The sequence below is a fragment of the Gymnoscopelus braueri genome (genome assembly GCF_963280865.1).
Source record: "Gymnoscopelus braueri genome assembly, chromosome: 14".
Classification (NCBI taxonomy): Eukaryota; Metazoa; Chordata; class Actinopteri; order Myctophiformes; family Myctophidae; genus Gymnoscopelus; species Gymnoscopelus braueri.
The window spans coordinates 40032684-40056831 of record NC_137619.1 but is presented as its reverse complement, the minus strand read 5'-3'; the positions used below and the strand labels follow the sequence as shown (position 1 = coordinate 40056831).

Here is a 24148-nt window from a genome sequence, read left to right as displayed (position 1 = left end):
TTACCCTCCTGTAGTTTTTAAACCGAACCATAAAACAAACTATAGACTCCCACTGCCCCCTGTTTCATGCCCCTTTAAAAGGGCAAGATCACTTTGGTAGAGGTTTTTGGGTTGTGTAGTTACCTTGCCATGATTGAACTCCAAAGGTGGACAAGAAATGAAAAATAATTGCTCCATTGATAATTCAAAATATGCTCCTCATTGACTTACATTGTATGGTAAATCAGTGCTCAAAGTCACTCTTTTAGCACATAAAGGACTGCAAACAAAGTTCAGACAATATAGAACATCAGTACTGTTCCCAGCACTGTTTGTTTAATGTTAATCCGGATCTTCAAATAGTCAAATCAGCAGGAAGTGGACATTTCTATTAAAAAAACAAACAGTACTGGGTTTTGCAATGTCCTATATTGTCTGAATCAGCTTTGTTTGTGTTTATTTACGTGCCAAAAGCGTGACTGTGAGAGCTGTTTTACCGTACAATGTAAGTCAATGAGGAACATATTTTGAATTATCAATTTCTTGTCTTGAGTTACACCATGGCAAGGTAACAACACAACCCAAACCTCTACTAAAGTGGTCTTGCCCTTTAAAGCTGCAAGTGTACACATGTAATGGATCCATTTTTGGTTACATTTGAACACCTACAGACTAACAAATGGATGAATTAGCACTGAGGATTTTTTTTTACTGTATTGAGTCCATTATAAAGATAAATGCTACCCTTGTAACCGAGGAAAGCTCCTAAGTTGCCTAATTACAGATTTAGTGCTGAAATAGTAAACCAGTTAGAAAGGATAGAGATTCGCTACATTAGAGATGAATGCTGACCTGTGAAAAGCACTGTATGATAATTCTGTCCTTTATGGTGCTGATTAGCCCAGGGGGGGGATCTATCTAATCTGATCACAGGCCATTGTTTCACCCGGGTCATTAACCCTTGGGGGGGTCCATGAGGTTGACAAGCCAGCCACTAACACCCACTGCCCACCACCACCGCCCCCCCGCGCTCGCTCAACCCAGAGCCCCTCAGCCAAGACAAGAGGAAACCAAGGAAAAACAACAAAAGGGAAACAAAGGATGAGGAGAAAAACAGCCGATGGAGCTTATTTTGCACGGCTTGTCTTTCCTCCGCCAAAAGCGCCACATCGCAAATAACCGCTGACCGGCGGCCCCTGGGTTGGGTTGGCCAAGAAACAGGAAGTCGACCTCTTCTTCTTCTTCTGTTGTTGTTGTTGGCGGGTTTCCTATTCCCCCCCCCCTCTCTCTGCCCTGTCTTTCCAAGTCCCCGGAGATGAAAGAGGTCGGCTATCTCTCAAACATCTGGGATCTGCATCAGAATAAAGGGCAAGGCTTGTTTTTTTTCTGCTTTGGCCTAAATCGTGATCCTGCGTACAGCAACGTCCACTCGTCTCTGTATTCACATGCACGCACAGAGACAGCTATTTTAACCACTTTAACCATTATTTTATACTTTTGGCTATTCAAAAATAGCAGATATACAAGCTCGTAGCGCGGCACTCGGTGCCGCGCTACGAGCTTGTATATCTGCTATTTTTGAAAAATCATGAACATGTGTGCATATCTTTGAATATATATTTTTTAAAGCAAACATTTGTAACTCAAATCTTTGTTTCTGGGCGTCCCTGGAACTAAATATTTTGAGATGGGGGTTCCGCTGGCCAAATACATATCATTTTGGGGATCCTTGACATGGAAAAGTTTGAGAACCACTGATATTATAGCAACATAAGTGTGTTGAGTGAATTCTAAATTATGTTCGGATTTAGAAGCGCAAATCATCACCTCACATCACTCGTCTCTGCATTCATATGCATGCACAGAGAGACAGCCAGTCACCTCAGTTTGAAAGAAGGTGGGGGGTGGGGGGTTTGGGGGGGGGGACGCTACCATACATGCTGATGCCCACAGAAACCTTATACCGCCACAAACATCCTACACATTTCCCCATTCACTACATGTTTTTGTACCCACAATCCACCACGAAAACCATTTTTCCTTTCTTCAATCCCTGTGACACATTAGATGCTCCGCGATTCAAAAAAGATACGAATAACTTAGCATACCGAAGCAGTACAAATCAGCCCCAGTTAAATTACTGTGATACAGAGAAGCTGCCCGTCAGGGGGGCTTTTCCTGGTGGCACAGCCACAGAGCTTCTGCCCACAACCACCACCAGATTCCTCCGTGATGCCGCCCGCCGGTTTGGCCGGGCACTCCGGCGAACACAATTATCTGTGTTTCCAGCTGGGAAGCCGTCATGGGGGGAGGTCAATCTCTGTGGCTGCACTACAGTAACTCCTACAAGTTGGTTCGGGGGACCTGTTCCAATCTGGAAGAGGATGCGTTATGCCCTCCTGATGTAACTCCTCGCTGTCAGGTGAAAATATGCAGGCTGGCGACTCCGTGTGTATTGGAGGAGACATGCGGTTGTCTACGCTCTCTCCCCAACACCTAACAGTAGGGGTTGGCAGTGACAGGGACTATATGGGGAGGGGGGGGGGATTGGCAATGACTAAATTAGGCAGAAAATGAAGGAAAAACAAAAACAGATAAAAAAGAAGGAAGTTCCCCGTCAGGTTGGCAGGGAGCCACACAGCACAGAGATCTGCTGGTAGAGGATGAGTATGTAAATGACGCGGGAGGTCAGTGGAAAACAAAGCAGCGGGCTTTTTTGGCAGGAAGACTTTTTTTTTCCATGTTCCCTTTAATTTTGGCATGTGCTAGAAACCCTAAAAAACTCTATCGATAATGAATTCCAGTCGGAGTCGGGAAAAGAGATACGAGAGCTAAATCATTCTCCCTCCATTCCCATGTGTGCCCTTGAGGAGTTTTGAGGCCCTATTGTATTTCACACAAGCTCTCTCTCTCTTTCAGTACAAGACGTGGTAAACAGAAATGACAGACAAACTGGGAAGAGAAATAACAGGATACCAGAAACACCTCACAGACGTGAGATCAATCAGATCAGATGTGGTTGGAAAAAGTACTCAAATGTTTTACTTAAGTAAAAGTATCAATACTGCAATGTAGAAGTACTCACTCTTACAAGTAAGAGTCCGGAATAAAACATGTACTTGAGTAAAAGTACAAAAGTATTGGTATCAACATGTGCTTAAAGTACCAAAAGTAAAAGTACTAAAATGTTTGAAAATAGCAGATCTACAAGCTCACAACACGTCGCGATGCGACAAGTTGTGAGCTTGTAGATCGGTTATTTTCAAATAGCCTCGGTATAAAATAGGGCTGAAGTGGTTAATGTATGTTTTATAATGTAATAATTGATATCTACAAAGTAACTAGTAACTAAAGTTTTCAAATATTTTTTGTGGAGTAAAAGTACAATATTTGCCTCTGATGTAGTAGAGTAGAAGTAAAAGTACTGGAAAATTGGATATACTCCAGTAAAGTAAAAGTACCTCAACATTTTACTGAAGTACCGTACTTGAGTAAATGTACTTAGTTACTTTACACCACTGCAGATCAGATTTGTATCACCTGTTTTGGCAGGTTGATCCTGAAAGTAGAGGGCAGTGGCAATGTCTGCCCATGATGAGCCCCATCTATATTGGCCCTTACAACGGCAGAGATCAAATCAATCGTCTGGTCGAGTGTCGGGCCATCATGAGAGCCAAATGGGGGGAGGGGGGGGGGGGTGGTGGCCCGGGCGATTCAGCCACAGGACTACAGGCCCACTTCTGCACTTAACAGTTGTTTGGCTGTCAACAGAGCCAAAAAGCTCTCACACTCCCACTTAAGTGAATCAAGTGCTTTAATAAACTTAGCTATGCTGTCGCGCTCCGCTGACCTAGAGAGACGAAGGGGGCAAAAAGGAGGACGGTCATCAAGAGCTGTCAATGACCTGTCTGTTGTCAAAACATACTGAGATGGGTCAGATAGAGTAGATTGCATCCTTGGGAGAAAAAAAGAAGGGTCTGTCCTGTCCCCCACCAAAACAAAAGACGAACAGGGCAACAGACTTCCTTGGTCTTGAGATAACAGAAACTGGATACCCTAGTGCTCCAGTGGGGCTCTTTGTACGTTTTGAGAGAGGGTCAATCAGCCATCGCTGACAGATGTGTCTGCGGTAGATTTAGGAGGAGGAAGCCGTGTGTGAGGTCATACACAGGGGTACTGCTGTGTGTGTGTGTGTGTGTGTGTGTGTGTGTGTGTGTGTGTGTGTGTGTGTGTGTGTGTGTGTGTGTGTGTGTGTGTGTGCCCCTGGTAGAGGAGACAGGGATCATGTCAGGATGTCCGAGGCTGACCTTTCGCTCACCTTGCTGCAGAAGGTCCCTGGCCTTTGGGATACGTGCAGTCGTGCACCACCTGGACCAATATGATAACGCCTCTCAGCAAGAGAAAACTTTTGGGCCAAAGCTTCGTTGCGAGGACCAGTGGTGGAAAAAGTACTCAAATGTTTTACTTAGAAAATAACAATACTGCAATGTGGAAGTACTCTGTTACAAGTGAAAGTCTGGAATTAAAAATGTACTAAAAGTGCAAAAGTATTGGTATCAAAATGTACTTGTGCCAAAACTAAAAGTACTAAAATGTTTGAAAATAGCAGATCTACAAGCTCACAGCGTTGTGAGCTTGTAGGTCAGCTATTTTCAAATAGGTATAAAATAGGGCTAAAGTGGTTCATGTATGTTTTATAATGTAATCATTTATATCTGTAAAGTAACTAGTAACTAAAGTTTTTTCAAATAAAAGTACAATATTTGCCTCTGAGATGTAGTGGAGTAGAAGTAAAAGTACAGACAATTGAAAATACTCCAGTAAAGTAAAAGTACCTAAAAAATTGTACTTAAGTACAGTACTTGAGTAAAAGTACTTAGTTGCTTTACACCACTGGTAAAGACAATACTATTTTGTTATTTTTGTCTCCAAACTGTCAGATCGTTCATATTTGTAAAGAAATCCCTCCATGTAAACAACAACAACAACGAAGCACCACTTCAGCACTTGAGCAAACAATGTTTTGGCAGAATGCACCAGGCTTAAAAGGGTTGTTCAATTAAGCCTATCCAGGAGTTTAGGATTAATATAATGGCTTAAAGCAGGGGTCTTCAACGGGGGGTCCGGGACCCCTAGGGGGTCCTCAGAGATACTGCAGGGGGTCCGCCAAATGCTTGTGATAGGGACTTTATTTTTTTATTTTTTACATTAACCACTTGAACCCTTGCATCCCTATTCTGGGGGGAACATTAGCCGAAAAAGGTTTGGTGTACAGGGAAAAAAGAGCAGACCAAAGGTCTTAGATGTAAGTCGTTGAATGTCTGAAAACACACATTTAACATGAATCCAATATGTAGTGGCGGTCCCTGCTTCATCTCACTCTCAGCTAAGGGGTCCTTGGCTTGAAAATGTTGGACCATGATCCATGGACTACGACTAATGGTGTGATATTACTGCTGACCATTTACCAAAGCATACTGTGCTTCGCTTTCTCAAGGAAGCCACAGGATTCCATTTATTTCAGTACGGTAAGAAAATCCACAAATAGACTAGAAATTTGCATGGAAGAGAATTGCGTGGTTATTCTTGCCACTAGAGTTATGTTATCGTTGCATTTTAATGCATTTTAAAGCGTGGACTAAAGTCTAGCTGTAAATACAAATAGCCCCTGGAGAAAATATTGACCTACTACCAAAATTCAAACGTCTGTGACTTATTAATCTCACAATTATATTTAGAATTGACTCAAGTATTAAGGTAAAATTGGTTTAATAACTTTTTGTGCCAGGTAAAATTATTATTATTATTTTTATAATTGGTTACATATAACAATTAATGTGAAAATGTTTACGTAAGATTAATGTCCAAAGTTATGAATATACAATGGCAGGTAATGATGCTGTTATAGTCCTTCAAATTCAAAGTGGTGCCGGTCTGACTGTCTTAAGTTAGTTTAAGTGGGTCTGGGAGGTCACCAGACATCAGTCACTTGGACACTCACTTGTGTCTAGCTGTCCTCCTGTTGAAGACATAACAGTTGCTATAGGGGGGTTGGAGCCAACTGCAGAAGAGCAGCAGGTGGAAAGATAGTATTTCAAAGGAACAGTGGAAGAAAGTAAGGGTTAATATACACTGAGTTGTACTTTTCCCATTTACTCTTTTCTCAGAATAGCATAGCTAAGTTTATTGAAGCATTGCTGGGTGCCATGAATGCGTTGACTCACTTTACTCATTCATTAATTGAACTGTTCTAGACGAGTGAAATGAACAAAGAATATCTCGACCGTTTGGTCATCAAATCCACATTAGCCGATTAACATCTTAAAATGTCCGTGTGCGTAAATCTCTCCTGAATGCATCATCCCCAACTTGTTCCACCATCAATGTTGACGTATGAAGCCATGGAGAAATTAACATAACTGACAGACACCTGTCAATTATGTAAATTTCTCAATGGGGGAATCAACAAATTCAAGACAGCCAAATTATTTCTCTCCAGACAGGTTTTTAACACCTCTGATTGATGTGATCACGGTCACAGACAAAGCTAACCATCCGAGTGCTGCATCTGCTAGCTTGGACAGTGGGCTAATGCATTGGTTTTCAAAGTGGGGACCTTGGGGGGGTTCCAGGGGGTCATCAGCAAAATGTGTGCGAGTGCCGCGCTATGAGCTTGTAGATCTGCTATTTTTGAAAAATCGTGACAATTTGTGCAAACCTTTGAATATATACATTTTTTAAGCGAATTTGTAAATCAAATCTTTGCTTCTGAGATGATATTTTGAGATGAGGGGTCCGCGGCCAAATACATATCATTTAGAGGGTCCTTGACATGGAAAAAGTTGGAGAACCACTGGGCTTAACGATCCAGAACAGGATGAAGTGGAGCGCTCCAATCAGTGGTGCTGCAGGGCTATAGGGTGTCTGCCTAGTTACTCAGGTAGCACTGGAGATGACGCAGGGCGGCGTCGAGCTGGGTCAGCTCTGGTGCACAGCACTCCACTAACAGCGTGACTCATTTTTGATCTAGGGCTCTGGAGGAGCAGATTAACCTGCTGTTTGCATTCAGTTAAACATGAAAAGGAGCACTGAACGGGGTCAAACTAACATTCAGTATGCTGGAAAAATAATGGAGTGTCTGGCAAGTATATTTTGTGAAGTTTGCGTGTGTGTGCGTGCGTGTGTGTGTGTGTCAACAAAAGAACATTTTGTTCCTGCCAAAAGACACAAGCATACAAACATGTGCACATGAATGCAAAACACATAGTGATGAGCAGTTTGAGCACATCTCCAAATTTGTGTGACGCTGGTGTGTATATTCGAAATATTCAGTATTGATGCAGCAATATGTCAGTCAGGAAATGGTATACGTATGAGGTTTGATTTGAAAAAAATACTCTAGAATAGGTGGCACCTAGTGGTCAATAAGACTAGGTTTTGACTCACTTAAATGGTCGATGGATCCTGTATAATACTACTACACCCTCCATATTTACTTGACCTCACCACTGGGGTGGCGCTGGCTTCGTGTCCCAGACACTTAACCACTGCAGGTTGGTCTCTTGCATGGTTTGTATAGTAGTGTATGTGTTGTCTTGATGAATTGAATACATTGGACCACAATGGAAACAAGCCCTCAGGGATTTTTGTGTTATCCTTTTAGCATTATTGTAAAACTGTACCTCTGTACTTTTAGCAAACAGTTAATAAAGTATTCAATCAATCAATCCTCTCGCCATCAGCGTGTGAATGTTTGTGTGAAAGGGCGAATGGAATACACACTGTAAAGCGCTTTGGAGAAAGGCATTATATAAATGCACCATTTACCATGTATTTTACCATTTATAATTTACCACCCCACTAAAAAGAAGTACATTAGATTTTTTTTAAATGCCAACCATCTAGAATAATGTAAAAGAGGAAATCAATCATCTAAATACTACTCTCAAGAAGTGGGAGGAACATTGGTACAATTGCCTATCATCTGGGGGAGATTACTTTGATAAATATAGATTATTACCTAGGTGTTCGTTGTTGCCGGAGGTTGGATTAAGGGGGCCATTCAATGAAAGTGTTTATCATTACATTACATTACATTACATTACAGTCATTTAGCAGACGCTTTTATCCAAAGCGACTTACAATAAGTGTATTCAACATAGGTAGGGAACGAAAACTACTAATCACCAGAAGTCTTTAGTGCATTTTCTGCAAAAACAAGCAACCAAGAGTATACCTAGCGCTAAGGTAAAAGTGCAATATATCAGCTACCTATATCACACATCCATAGCCTTCCTTATTCACAATGACCAGGAAATAGCATTTGATCACCACTTTAATTTAACAAATAGATTAACATTAACTGTCCAACGAGGAACTGCCCCAGCGAACACATTTTGGCTGAGAGAACACGGCTGGTGCTGCTAGCGGGCCTTGCAGCCATTCAATGAACTATCGAGTCTCTGGCTGTTTTCTGCTCTGTGTATTGGTTCATTTGTGGCCGGATAAACTCTAGTTGTCTCTTCAGCGATGAATTCAACCCGACCAGCTGCTGTAACTGCGTTTGGTGGACGTGATTTGTCCATGTTTGACACAGTGAGGTCCTTATCCAACGAGGTGGCCCATATTGGCAGCTAAGCATGCGCTAGCACTTTAGCTTGAGTGTGGTCGTATCAACCCTAGAGCTGATACGGCTTTGGGTAATCCTCTCTGTCCATTTATCACTCCCCTCCTTTTGCAAATAAAAGCTGGGTAGCCTATGTAAAAGACAGCTTTGACAGTACATATTACACTTTCAAAGTGTGCAAGTATGTTGTATTATCATTGTTATCTTAAAAGTGAACTCTACACACTTGGTGTTTTTAGACAAAACATGCTAAGTTTGCATTTACAATAGTCAAACATATACTGTCTTGCATGTGAAACGCCTACAGTAGCTATACAATCTGTACGTTTACAATAAAGTTGGCGTCTCATCTAGTGTCCAAATCCAGTATACCATCTGCTTCAAATAACTTTATTGATGTCATCAACCACTTGGGTCTAGATTTCTCATTGAGGGAGTAGGGAGACCACCTCTAACCACTGCAGATGTGCTAATTATAGTGTATTAACATAACAGAGCAGTTAAAATAACATTATATTCATTCAAATAAGTCACAGATTGTAGATTTAATTGCTGAGTAGAAGGTCAAGAGAAAATGTGTAAAACATAAATGGACAAAGCTCAAAGTTGATTAAGATAATTGGAGACAAAAACATTTTTATTGACGACAATTATTGCACTAATTTACATATATTTAAGTATATCTATGCATGTAGGGGAGATTATGTTGTAGTGTAGTTGTTTGTAGGCGAGTGTGTCACACTTAAGCCTCGGTGATGAAGGCAATAGATGGGGAATGTAGGGTTCAATGAGTTTCCGATAACGGGATGATAGAAATGGAAGTAGTCCAATGTTAGTGAGATTTGGGTGCGTAAGGTCTATTGTTGCCTATAACGGAATGTGATAGGGCTGGTAGCCCGCTCGACCTAGTCTTTCGTCTGGTCTCTTCTTTATGGCTGAGCTGAACCTGGTAGGCTCCTCTTCTGGTAGTTGAACTGTCTTTATGGCTGAGCAGAACTGTTAGTTCAGGTGTCGCTTGTCACTGAGCTGGCTTTCTCTGCTATCTGAGCTGGGCAGAGCTGTTAGTCGGGTGTCGCTGATCTGTTAGTCATCTGCACTGGGCTATGATGTCTAGGAAATAGATGTCTAGGGTTGTGGCGTCATGCTGTGACATCACACTGGCATTAAGGCGTAAATGGTCATTCTATAATCCAGCAGCTACTAATCCTCCCATATTCTGCACATTCCCATTGCTGCTGCAGGTTTTTTTTAACCTTAGACTTGTTCTATTGCTAACTTTATTCTATTTTTGTATTATATTCAGTATTATCATTATTGTTATTATTATTATCTTTTCATATTGTATTGTTGTTGTCTTGCAAAACATTTCGCTGCTTGTACCTGTAAGAGTGAGTGACAAAACAAAACCCTCTTGAATTCTAAAGGCCAGTCCACACTCCACACCAATGCAACTCCAATGCAACTCCTTGCAACCATTATCTCTAAATGGCACCGGTCTGCAAACTGGTCAGTCCACACCGCTGCAATGGTCTCTAAAACTGTTTAGTTGCAAGGAGTTGCATTGGTGTACTGTGGACTGGCCTTAACCCATTAAAGCCTGAGGCCGATTCTACTAAATGTCTTCTAATGTTTTCTGAAAACCCTATGTTGCTATACGAGTGGTTCTCAAACCTTTTCATGTCAAGGACCCCCAAAATTGTATGTATTTGAACGCGGACCCCCATTTCAAAATATGTTGTTCCAGGAACCCCCATGAAGCAAAGATTTGAGTTACAAATGTTCGCTTTAAAAGAATATATATTCAAACATTTGCACACATTTTCATTTTTTTTTTCAAAAACAGCAGATCTACAAGCTTGTAGCGCGGCACTCTGTGCCGTGCTACGAGCTTGTATATCTGCTGTTTTTGAATAGCCAAAGTATAAAATAATGGGTATAGCTTAAATCTAAAATGACACGTCCCTGTTATATGCACCATTAACTAAACAGCTACAACACAAGAAATCAAATCAAATCGCTATCATCAATGGCAACCCCTGCATCCCACTGTCTGTCTCACCAAGAAGACAACCTTTTCTCTCTTCTCTGCCAATGAGCATAGCTTTCCAACCAGCTATAGTGACTACTCACTTCTCTCTTTACTGCACATGTCTGAAAAGGATTTGAATGACTTTCAACCCTTTCCTCCACTCCCCCTAGTGTAGCCTTCCGGCACTGCAGGTTTCCCTTGCATCTCTCACAGAGAGAAAGGAGAAAAAAGGGAGAACGAGAGAGCAGTGTTGCCATGTCAGCTCATTATAAGCGACTTTGGGCTTGTTTTTCTGTAAAGTTGCTTATGAACTATATATTGGTTAGTTGCAGGTTGCGTTTTTTTGGGGGCTTGTTTCGAGAGTGTAGTTGCTTATTTGGGCTTGCGGTCTAAATGTTGTTTAAACCAGTGGTTCTCAAACATTTTCATGTCAAGGACCCCCAAATTAATATGTAGGCTATTTGCCCGTGGACCCACCCCCATTTGAAAATATTTTATGCCAGGGACCCCTCATACCAGTTGGGTTATTTGTGTTCCACATTTGTCGCTTTTTTCCAAGATGTATTTAAAAAAATAACAGATCCACAAGCTCACAACACGTCGCATCACGACACGTCGTGAGCTTGTGGATCGGCTATTTTCAAATAGCCGATGTGTAGTATAGGTTTAAAGTGTGTTAGTTGTTCATTTTGGGCTTGTTTTCATAGAACATTCATGAGTATATCATGCACAACATATATCTCCTGCTATGCTCACGAACCTTAGAATCTTATCTCAAGTACTATGTGTAAATATGTACTGTTACTGTAGATAATGTGTTTGTTTTATTTGATTGATCCTTTTCCCCTTGCATCCCTCCCCCCTTCATCCCTTTCTTTCTATGGAAATAACAACACGATGGGAACTATGCACGAAAACGAATTTCACCCACTTTTTGTTTTACTTCTGTAAACCTGTGATGTGACAATAAAGCTGATTCTGATCTGGTTGCTTATTTTTCTCACAAGATCTGGCAACACTGAACGAGAGAAAGAGAGAGAGAGAGAGAGAGAGAGGGATGGGGAACAGAGTGAGCGAAGGTCCCGCCCCCCGCATGACGTCATCAGTGCTCTATTGAAGCAGAGCTAGAAGCAGATACAACTGCACATTTGTATTGAGCTCTACCCAAGCGATCTGTCCTGCTCTCTCTCTCTCTCTCTCTCTGTGTCCTTGTGCACGACCAAAAGAATGTCTATGTGAGTGTGTATGTGTGTGTGTGTGAGAGTGTGTGTGTGCGCGCGGATATACCAGTGAACATACAGTGCAGATACAGAACTAGTTCTAACCTTTTGAGTGGTGCTTTTTTTCTTTGGATCTGATGAAGTGAAATTCCCCTCTTTTTTACCTGGATTGGATTATAATCATTTTTTTCTCACATTGTGAAAGCAAAGGATACCTATTACTTTTTTCTTTTTTTGGGGTTGTTGATTATAGAGGTAAGTGTGTTTTCTGGCTAGCCTAGAAGTCAATCTGGAATCTGTATTCGGGTTTTTTTTTTATGGATCCTGTGGAGAAAAAAAAGTCACCTCATACATGATAATGTAGTCGCTACAGCTAATTAGTTGCCCTCATTTTTATTCTAGGTCCTGCCGCAAAACATTAGCCTGTGTCTGTCTGGTTGGCGAGGCGATTGGATCACAGTCTTAATCAAGTATAGGCATTGCATAGAATTTGCATCAAATGGCCTAATTTTCTCTCTCTCTAAAAAAAAAAATCCCCAAAATAAGACCATATGTTTTTACATTAAGAAAATCTCGATGCGCAGCAGCTTCACCAGATCACATCCAGACTCTCTCCAACCTAGCCTTGGATCAAGACCATCATGGATGTATTTCTTTTAATCGATTTTGGACATTTTTACATTACGAAAGTCAAAGTCAGACTCGATTAAAATACATGTATGATGGTCTTGATCCAAGGCTACTTCAAACCCATGTCATGATGCATGGGGCTGGTCGGTGCGGTCAGTGTCTCCTCTCCCCCGTGCATTATTACGGAACGTCGTTCAGAGACACAGACAGTGCAGAGCTTTCTTAATCTGTAATTGCTCTTTGATTTTCCCCTCCTGTCTTTTTGTCTCATAAATAGCTCGTTTTTATTTCCAAAACTCACTAGATCTGGTCAATACATAGCAACAGTGACGTGTAGAAGAAGTCGCATCATTCATTCCCCCCCCCGTTTTTCCCCTCGTATACACAGCATCGCATCTCATCCCTTTTCAAACCCACATGAGGGGGAGAAATAAATGAAGATGGTGCTCTAATGAGATTAGGGAATGATGTGCGCCGGTCATATAGTTAAGAGAAGAGAGAGAAGACGCCCCGGGCGCACATTGAAGGAGAAAGCTGTAGTTGTACGGTGAAGGGCAGTATGTATTGGGAAACTCCGCTTAAATGCGTCTCTCTCACACAGTCACAGCCGGTGGGCGTTTGTGTGTGTGTGTGTGCGTGTGTCTCCCTCTCCTCCGTCAAAACAACCGCAACAACCGATCTCTCTTTGAGATAGATTTCCCCCCCAATTACTGTAAATTGCCATGCAGCCTTAATACTCCTAAAGAAGCGTGTATAGAAATGAAGCAGCTACCATACGTTGTCTAAAGCTGTGTGCGCAGCCAAGGCTGCTCTACTGCGGCGCACTCACTATAATGGAAATACAGCCTATAGCTACGAGTTTTATATATATAAATATAGCCTATATCACTTAAATGTGTCAGATGGCACAGTAGGCCTAGTTAATTTGACTCAACATCACATGGCATATATTAACAAAGCTATCTATCTTATGTACAATCACAGCTTTAGCTGTGATTGTACATAAGATAAGATAGCTTTGTTAATATAGGCCATACTGTGACAGCTTTGTGATAATTAATAATGTAATAATAATAAGCAGCCTGGAAATAAAAGCGTGGTTTATACTGCTACAACACCCTATTCTTCTTACATGATGCTATGATTAATTCCCACTGTTTCTACACAGTGCAGATTCACCACGCATTTCAAGTAGCTGATGAAACATAGGCTATGACACCCAGCAACGTTGATCCATTCTCTCCACAAGAGAATACAATGCTCGTTTTGTGTATGCACTATGCAGTACTGTGTGCTTTAACTCACCTGGGTATTACGTAAAACACATGGCCAATGGCTGATTAAACTGACCAGAGCCACTGATCTTCATCAGATATGTCATGTAGGCCATTCATCCAATCTTTGAACTACACACAAATCAAAAGGCCTAAAATGATAGCAGCCAGATTGCAGTCATTCAACCTGCAATGCATTTCAGGCAACCTATAGACTCCAGTTGGAATATAATGGCCGCAGCTGTTGTTTTAGAGACACAAACAGAATGAATATAGTCTGATCAACATGGTGGACATGTGTGGACAAATCAAATTATCATCAGTGTTGGCTGCCTGAGGCAAGCAGTCACCAGTCAATTGCTTTCAGGGGTAATTTGCATTTCGGATTAACACCTTGCCATGATCACTAGAGACAGTATTCTCCTGAGCAAATACACATAAAAAAAAACAGGTTTTCTTTGCTCACACTAATGATTTCACAATATGCAATTATGCAACAGCCATGTTATGGTCATCATTCCTGAACCAATGCTCCAAAGCTATTCCAATCCTATTTTGAGCTATAATTTCCAACCCTGAATTGCCAGTTCATTTCCTAATATATTTAGGAGTTGGAACAATGTCTCATCACCTATTCCAACCAAAATACCCTTAATTTTAAAGGACATTTTAACATACACAAAAGCTAGCTAGCTATAGATGGCAAGTTAAACAAGGCAGGCCTGCAGTGAGCTGGATGGTGTTGGGTGATAATCATGGCAGAAGCACCAGTCCACAGTGAGCCTGTCACACATACACGGCTCATCTTGCAGTGCCTACCTCCCCCATGTGGGGAAAAAACATGCAGCTGCTACAGATCTCTCCTTTCAGACTAGCTTACAAAAGACAGACCCCCTGTCCGTCCCGACACCCCCTTTCTCGACCCGAATGGGCCAGCAGTAGTATCATCTGTTCACCACATCCAAAAGGAGGGCCACGGGAGGCCTCATACCAAAAAATCTGTGAAACTATTATAGATTTTCTCCCCTTTTCTTTCCGAATGAAATGCGCCCTGTGTCCATGTGAACTCAGATGTGACCGTCAATGTTCCATTGTGTCGGAGCGCCACAGTAGGCCCCTGCCTCTGCCCCGCTCTCTTAATGCAACGCCGACCCATGTGACGAGCGGTTGGACTTGGTTTACAAAACACGGGGAACACAACAATCATACGCTGCTGAAATCCCACTGTGCTAACACCCACTGTGATAACCCTGTTATCAAAGTCTTCTTGAGCGATGAAATGTGAGACTAAAAAGCAAACATCAAGGGTGAATAAATACAAGTTGACACTCTGTTTTGCATCCATATTTGGCGAGAGTGATTTTCTTTTTAGCCAAAATTGCGTTTAACTTTAAACACCGGTCAGCCGTTTTCCCCAATCTTCTGAATTTGTAATTGCACGTTTGCTTTAATCTCCAATCGATTCTGCTTGAACATGGTAAACCCTATTTATTTTAGGAATGTTACATGCGTGAAAATGTTTTCAGGCTTGATGCATCCAAAACTACAGCTCAAAGACAGTCAGAAATCAGTTGTACTTCCAAACTATAATGCGATTTGGAAAATATAATCAAGAGCAGATACATCACATTGATTTCCCAATGGAGAGCTGCACTGTTGTTCAAAATTAATTTCCACACTCATGAATAATTTAACATTGGAGCCATTACTATTTCTACTGCACTTTCCACCCTAAATTGCAACCCATGTAATATTATTCCTTACATTAGAAAGACTCAGATTCATTATAATCTGGAATACTTTTGACAGGCATGAAATTGTTTTTCTCTCTATTTTCCTCCACAAAGCCTTTTCTCTTCCAGTCCATGGCTGTGGGGCACAAAGTCCTAGGCCCTGTTATTGCACACTAATGTGCACTTACCCTTGTAGAGTGTACTATGGCTATCAGTGCCCAGCATTATGTGAGCCTCCCACACTCCCAACAGAAAGGTAACTGGCTGTACACACATTCACTATTTTAGCAGGCTGCTCAATTTAACTTGGCCGGTTGAGACTAAATGAAGCAGAAGCCTCTTCGCCCTGCAGAAGAGACCCTCTTGGAGGCCGGGGCAGCTTATTAGACCGATGGAGAAAGACATCCATCACTAAAAAACACTTTACCCAACAGCCCTCTCTCTTGAAGGAGAGAGTGTGTGTGTGTGTGTGTGTGTGTGTGTGTGTGTGTGTGTGTGTGTGTGTGTGTGTGTGTGTGTGTGTGTGTGTGTGTGTGTGTGTGTGTGTGTGTGTGCGTGCACCATGCAATATATCTGGAATGTGACGAGAAAGGCTCAACAAAAACAGGCAGCCCCAAATATAAGAACTTTTTAAGATGATTTATGTAGGCTTTAAGACACACATGCTTTCCTTGCGAGGAACAATAGAGTTGGGGGCCTGCTGGTGAAATCCGATGAGTATGAAAATCTTTTCTCAAAAAAAGGCCAGCGAGCGGACCAAAGGCCCTCATGCTCACTGCACTCACTGTGAAGGAGGCCTGATCTGAACCCCCCCCCAACCCCCCAATAACTCACCCACCACAACCAGTAAATACAACGTAGTAGCAGAGAGCCCAACATCCCTTCTGACCACATCTCAAAAATTGTGTGCCTCAGCGTGTTCATTAATAAGATTTATGATTTTCAGTGATGCGTTTACTCTTTGTCGGTCGTCTACCCAGGCTCGAGAGGGAGAGAGAGAGAGGAACCGTGTCGGTTGTTTGTCTTCCTGTCTACTAAGCAGTAGTCCGTTGAGTCACATACATTTTGTCATTTCAATAGTCACTGGTGGGGCTTGCTGCTTTAGGTGACAAGGTGTAGTCTGTATAGGTATAGGCCCCAAAAACATGCAGAATGTTCTGGAATGTGATATATAGGACCTATTTATGGTGAGAACTGTCCTGTCTCAGAACCCTGGAAGACCATTATTCATAGTGCAGGTTCGGCCTTGCTGGGTCCTCTTGATAAACAGAAGGGTAGACTAGGCACTTATTCTCTTTAATGAAATCTCGACAGTTGAAATATTTCGAGGGGAGACTGCAGACCCAATAGCATTCGATTTTACAAAACGAACTGAAAAGGGCTTTTAGAAAGTGAAATAGCTTGACTAAGCACTGCATTGAAAGTTCATTTGTATAGGCACGAGGTGATGATGTTCTCTAAACTCTAGTACGGCCCTTTCACAGTTGTTGTTCTGCCGTGTCAGTCTCTTTCTGTTCCAGAATCGGTACAGGGCCACATGTGTTGTTTGTCCCCAGACACTAATCTATTACTAATGTAATACTGGACAGAGAGCGCCGTGTTTCAGATGGCAGTGATGCAAAGGGAGGGCATTATTATTAGAGAGCATCTCAGGAGTCGTAATCGAGTTACAAGCCTCTCAGTTCTCTAATCTCCCTCCTTGTCGTGGAGAACAACTGTTAAATGCCCCCCAGCCCCCCCCAGCCCCATGCACCTTTTTGCATGATGTTTTACAGAGGCCACACAGAGTTAGATGTTGAGGACATAAAGCCATTGTGTTGTCAGAGGAAACACAACATTTTCTTTGGCCAAAGGAAATTCTATTTTTGCAAACAGCAGGCAGCGCCACAAGAGCAAGCACTCACTGGCATAACATTAGAGTGGGGGGTGGGGGTCTTTAGGTAAAAAAGCTGGGACTGACAGGGGTTTTACACTGATGGGGCGTCTGTCTCCCCCCACCGCCATATGCAATTCAAATGGGGCTTCGTCTGTCATGAATATCCTTTAGTAGTGTGTGGGTGTTTCCGTAAGGAGAGAGGACGAGGGTGAGGGTGAGAAATGTGGGCTTCAATGGTAACGTTTCTACCTCATCTATCGACTTCACAATAGTCTTGTTTTAAAACCACTAACCAGAGCAGATTGCATTCTTTTTTTCTTTTTTTAATCATAGAACCTGCTCTTGAAGAAATAGCGAAACAGTGAGCCGAGCAGAGGGTAGGAGGTGGTTCCACCCACCCGCCATTGTATCACAGTCTAGAGATCACTGTAGCCTTTCGTATGCACAGACATTCTTTGTAGTGTCACCATAGAAAAGAAGGGTGGTCTATTGGTGTGGGGGGGGGGGTTGTCAAAGGTCAAACGACACAATCGTAGCTGAACGGGTCACTGAAGGTAGAGGGTTTTCTTCTCAGAAGACTGAAAACGATAAGCTAGTTTAGAAAACAAAGCATAAAAATAGATAATTTTGGCAAATAAGACTCATAAAATGTTATGCGTTAGATAAGCTCTATTTTTCCTAAGGTTCGATGGTATTGAAACTCATCTTGATTAAAAGGGTTTACTCGTGCAGAAATCTTAATTCGTGTCGTCTATACTGGATAAAAGGTTATGCAACATTCACTGTCAAAGAGAACATCTGTTAATAACCCGAACTGACCAATGTACGAGCCTGCTCTCCACCATCCTCACTCTAAACTGCTTACCAGCATTAAATATATGTCTACCTCTCTATTTTTTTTACAGAGTGCCATCTCAGCTGTGAGGACAGAGGAGAACAACATGAGCCCGACCATAGATGAGTGAAGGAGGCTGGGCCTCAAAGGATACGCATCCTGCCCCTTTTTTTGGTTCTTTGGAGGGAGAGGACGTTGGTTACTTGCTTCGCGAGGAGAGACCAGGGCCGTGGATTAATGTGTACGCAGAGTCAACGAGAGAGGAGAGGATTCTGGGTTACCTACAGACCTGGAGTACTAGACCAGTGATTGAACAAGCCTGGATTGAGCCTGTGGAACAGCGGCTCAGTCCGGCTTTAAACTCTACTCATGACCGCTGGGCCTGAACACAGAAAGGATCCTTTGCTGGAGCTAACCTCTTCTTGCACAGGAGCCTCTATGACACACAAAAACAACTAATTTTGGGGTTACGGCCGAAGAGCGGAAAGACCTTCTCACTTTGTCTGGATTTTTAATATTCTCTGAGATTGCCGCGCTTTGTCATCGAGAGGAGATGCTTTATCTGTGGGCTTATCTGCCATGGTAAAGGCTTTGAAGGCATGAGCGCCTGACAACACAGAGGAGGTCATCGTCCACATAAGGACCGGCTCAGCAAACAAGTGGGTCAGGATATCACCAGAAGCCCCCCCCCCCCGCCCCTGACAAACTTTTCTCCTCTGAGGGGATAAGATCAAATTCAAGAGTAAACCTTGATTGGATTTCTGGTGGCTGCTGAGGATTTAACACATCTTATAAATCAGGTATGACACATATGGATGGCAATGCCTCTTTCTGCCTCACTGACCACACCACAATTTCTAATGAGACGTGCTGTAAGAGAGGTCATGACAGGAATGCATAATTAAAGCAATAAATCAGTATTAGCCTAATTAAAAGGGAACTACACTTCAGTGGTCAGAAGAAAAAAGGAAAAAAATAAGACAGACATCTAGTTTGCACCCAGCTGCGTTTGCAAATAGTCTAATATATTAATCTCAAGGGACATATACCACAGATTTGTAAATTTAAGATTTGGATGATTTTATTTTTAAAGATTAAAGTGATATACTGTTTTTTTCCCCCCTCTCTCATCCACCCAAATCTGCAGTGAATATCAATCGGGTAGAGCTGTGCAGAGATAAATGGCACTAACTGTGTGTTATGTTTTAACTGATGCAAATAACTGTGGTCATATTGTTTAAGTAAAAATGTGTTGAATCCCTCAGAGGCATGGTTTCTGTCTAAGATGTTAATTTGTTAAAGAATGTAATCTCTTCCGTTAAAGAGAGACTGTTCTTCCCCACCGAGTAAAAAGGCCAGATAAACTTGAGAATATGAATAGGGAAATAGAGATTAGGCAATCATCTAAAGGCACTAAAAGAGCATGCCCGTTCGTCAACAAGGCCTGACTTTGTTCACCCTGATAGTCTGTCACAATGAAAGGAAGCGTTGAGATACAGAAACGTGTATAACAACCAAGGGGAATGCGATTACATTTCAAAAATCCAAGGCAAAAAGCCAGAGCACAGGGATCCATTTCACACACAGCTCAGACATTTAAGGGATTCTTATCAACAGGAAAGAAATGAAAAAAGTTGTTCAACTTTAGAAATTCCAAGTTACCACCAAATTCTCTTTTACAAGCGATGCCAGGACAGTTTGATAACAAGTAATTTTAGCTTACAATTTCTTTTGAGCAACTGCCAATCCTAATAATCAATTTATATCAATTTTATAGGAAGAACACAAGTTGATTCTTTCAGCAGTTATTTAATCTAGAAAGTGCTGCAGGCAGCGTTTTTCAAACAAACACCAATTATGAGAACAGGAATTTGGCTCTCCTTTTAAAGGCCTTGTGCATTAAATGTACCCTTGTGTCTCTTCCCCAGGGGCTCCTGAGTGATTAGACTGCCAGACAACAACACGGTTTCAAGATGGCGCGTCAGAGCAAGGCCTTTCTCCTCTTCCTCATCAGGGTCGGGCTGCTGCTGGGCCTGGCCAACCCCCTGGTGACCTCGGCCTCCTGTCCCTCGGCCTGCCGCTGCGACAGGACCTTCATCTACTGCAACGACCGCGGCCTGACCTCCATCCCCACCGGCATGCCCCTGGACGCCACGGTGCTCTTCCTGCAAAACAACCGCATCAGGAGCTCGGGCATCCCGACGGAGCTGCGCCGCCTCTCCAAAGTGGAGAAGATCTACCTCTACGGCAACAACCTGGACGAGTTCCCCACCAACCTGCCCCTGGCGGTCACGGAGCTCCACCTGCAGGAGAACAACATTCGGATGATCACGCACGAAGCGCTGGGACAGATCCCTTACATCGAGGAGCTGCACCTGGACGACAACTCCGTGTCGGCGGTCAGCATCGAGGAGGGGGCGTTCAGGGACAGCAACCACCTCCGGCTGCTCTTCCTCTCCAGGAACCACCTGAGCACCATCCCGTCGGGCCTGCCCAGCACCATCGAGGAGCTGCGCTTCGACGACAACCGCATCTCCTCCATCTCGGAGCAGTCGCTGCAGGACCTCATCAACCTCAAGCGGCTGGTGCTGGACGGCAACCTGCTCAACAACCGGGGCATCGGGGAGATGGCGTTCATCAACCTGATCAACCTGACCGAGCTCTCGCTGGTGAGAAACTCCCTGACGTCGCCGCCGGCCAACCTGCCGGGCACCAGCCTGGAGAAGTTGCAGCTGCAGGACAATCACATCAATCGCGTTCCGCCCGGGGCTTTTGCCTTCCTCAGGCAGCTATATCGCCTGGACCTGTCTGGGAACAACCTGAGCAGCCTCCCGCAGGGCGTGTTCGAAGACCTGGACAATCTCACACAGCTCCTGCTACGCAACAACCCCTGGCAGTGCACTTGCAGGATGAAGTGGGTGCGCGACTGGCTGCGGTCGCTGCCCGGCAAGGTGAACGTGCGAGGCTTCATGTGCCAGGGCCCCGACAAGGTCAAAGGAATGGCCATTAAAGACCTTTCCACGGACATGTTTGACTGCACGGACACGGACGTGGGTCCCACGTACGAGACGAGCACGGTCTCCAACACTTTACCCCCCTCTCAGCCCCAGTGGCCCTCGTTTGTAACGAAAAGACCCGTGGTGAAAGGGCCCGACATAGGCAGGAATTACCATAGCACTACCACGCAGTCGGGCAGAAAGGTCATCACCATCAGCGTGAAGTCCAGCGGCGTGGACACGGTGCACATATCCTGGAGGGTGTCACAGCCCATGACCGCCCTGCGGCTCAGCTGGCTGAAGCTGGGCCACAGCCCCGCGTTCGGCTCCATCACCGAGACCATCGTGCAGGGCGAGAGGACGGAGTACCTGCTCACGGCGCTGGAGCCCGAGTCTTCCTATAGGATATGCATGGTTCCCATGGAGACCAGCAACATTTATCTGTCCGACGAGTCGCCCGTTTGCATACAGACGGAGACCAGCTCCCACAAGTCGTACAACCCCACGACGACTTTGAACCGGGAGCAAGAGAAGGAGCCTTACAAAAATCCCAGTCTGCCTTTGGCTGCCATCATCGGAGGGGCCGTAGCTCTTTTGGCAATAATCATGTTGGCGCTGGTGTGCTGGTACGTCCACCGGAACGGGTCGCTCTTTTCCCGGGACTGCACCTACAACAAGGGCCGCCGGAGGAAGGACGACTACGCCGAGGCCGGCACCAAGAAGGACACGTCCATCCTCGAGATACGAGAGACCTCTTTTCAAATGATACCCATAAACCATCTCCCTGTGTCCAAGGAGGAGTTTATGATACATACAATTTTCCCACCTAATGGCCTGGGTTTGTACAAGACCCCACACAGTGAGAACAGTATTAGCAACAGGAGCTACAGAGACAGTGGAATACCAGATTCAGACCATTCCCATTCATGATACCGCGTGTGGACATTCGTTGATGAGTGCGTGACGTGAAACACAGTGGCAAAGACTTTTACAAAACACTGGATCTATAAAAAGACTAAGGAAGCAATGTTCTGTACATTTGCCATATAATTTATATTTAAGGACATTTTATGAAGAGGAGGAACGTTCCAGATTGCAGGCCATCGCTGAGCCATCAGTGGGTGTTGTAACTAACTGCAATTCTATATTTTAGGGATTTGTAGTAATTTGTACTGTATTTCCTTTGCTTAAGGTTACCGACCAACTAAAAAGAAACTCTGTGTTCTACTGAGATATGATGACTTGTCAACTGTGAAAGTGGGTTTTCATTGCTGTGTTGAACAATCAGAATTTAGAGAACCTTGTAGTATAAGCACACAGGTCATTCTTTAACTTTGTGGCTGTCTGGAAAAACAAAAAGGAACAAAAAAAAAACAACATGACTTAAAAACGAATTAAGGCACAGCTGATCAACCGAAAAAGAGGCAAAGCAGGCGAGTTTGCCCTCTTTTAAAGGATGAGTAGACAAACAGCTGCATCCATGTCCTATAGAGACCAAGACGCCTGCTCTGGTATTTAACTTGGCATGGAATAGAAAACGAGTAGAGTTGAAGTGCCATGCTTTAGTTCTCTGCTTTGTTCAGTGTGTGAATTCATTGTTTTAGTGTTTGCAAGAAAGCAGGCACGCAGCACAGCAACCCAAGTAGGGCTCCTGTGTCTCTGACGGGCTCGTAACGCCACAGCACAGGGCACAAAAAGCACACCGACCTTTAGGGGCTCTCTGCTCCACAGATGTGTGAGCGGAGAGGCAGGCTGACACAGAGGGATCCCCCCCAATTATCTATTTGTACAAGCCAAACAAAGGCCAACAAAGTACAATGGTGACATTCTTCAGTACCGTGTACCATGCGTTATTCTAGACACCAGGCCAAAAAAAGACTGATTAAAACATGTTGGCTTTCATTAGTATTCCACAGTGTCAGCGATTCCTTGTTATGAGTATTATTTTCTATTATTTTCCAATTGAACACAATTTTATGTTGCCACAACTTAAAGTTAATTGTTCTTTACAATTGAAAACCAAAGTGCATTGTATGCCCTTTGGCCAGTCTTGTATGTGCCTTGATCCAATGCTTATTGTATTTAGCTTTTTAAGAAACCAGTGACTTTTTTTCATACACACTTGAATATGAAAAATATTGGTCATATTGCAGAATAAAAGTGGATAAAATAACGGGTTCCTCTCTCTTATCTCACGAATCACAAACCATTCAAAAAGTCAGACCTTCAATGTTAGTACTAGCGATGTGCAACTTCTAAAAAGTATGCCATCATACTTTTATGTAATTGCTCTGTTATCTTTATCTCCTCAGGAGACTCCTGCTTTGTGCAAATGTGAACAGGCCTCGGGTGAAAAAAAATAAGGCTTTAAGGGACCTATTTTCTCTTTCATATCTAAATTACCCCCCATCTCTCACTCTCTCTCTCACACACACATACACACACACACACACACACACACACACACACACACACAGACACACACAGACACACACACACCACCTAAAACGCTCAGAGATAAAATACACATCCTACCACATTCGCATTCTTTTCAAGGATGTGAGCTCTGAACTAGCTCACAGGCATACAAAAATGCCCTTGCCGAGATATACAGTGAACTCCTTAACAGTAACTCTCATATTGTTCTTGAAACCCAGTGTTCCACTCCATGGGCAGTCTGCAGAGCAACATCTGCTTCAGGCTGCTGTTGTTCTTTCGTGTGGTGAAGCCATGTGTGACTTATCCGATTGGCCAGAGAGAGGAAAAAATATCACAGAGAATGGAATGAGGTCTGTAGAGAGATTGTGGACTCTGGGGTTTGATGAGCCTCCCAGGCACCGCGAGGCTACAAGAAAACTAATGATGAGCCACCATATGGAGGGTGGTACATGGAGACCCTGCTGGGGATGCCAGTCACTGATAGAGGACAAAATATATACACTTGGCTGCG

At 43.4% G+C, this 24148-nt stretch overlaps 2 protein-coding genes across 4 annotated transcripts in view; one reads left to right on the top strand and one right to left on the bottom strand.

The window, feature by feature from the left end:
• macrod2 (mono-ADP ribosylhydrolase 2) overlaps window positions 1-24148 on the bottom strand; it is a 763167-nt gene that overhangs the window by 600461 nt on the left and 138558 nt on the right. The gene's annotated exons all lie outside the window — the stretch shown is intronic.
• Window positions 11800-23306, top strand: flrt3 (fibronectin leucine rich transmembrane 3). Its single transcript, XM_080448579.1, has 3 exons — window positions 11800-12109; window positions 18273-19002; window positions 20131-23306. Exon 3 carries the CDS (start codon window positions 20176-20178, stop codon window positions 22126-22128), a length of 1953 nt encoding a protein of 650 aa, XP_080304705.1. The 5' UTR covers window positions 11800-12109; window positions 18273-19002; window positions 20131-20175; the 3' UTR covers window positions 22129-23306.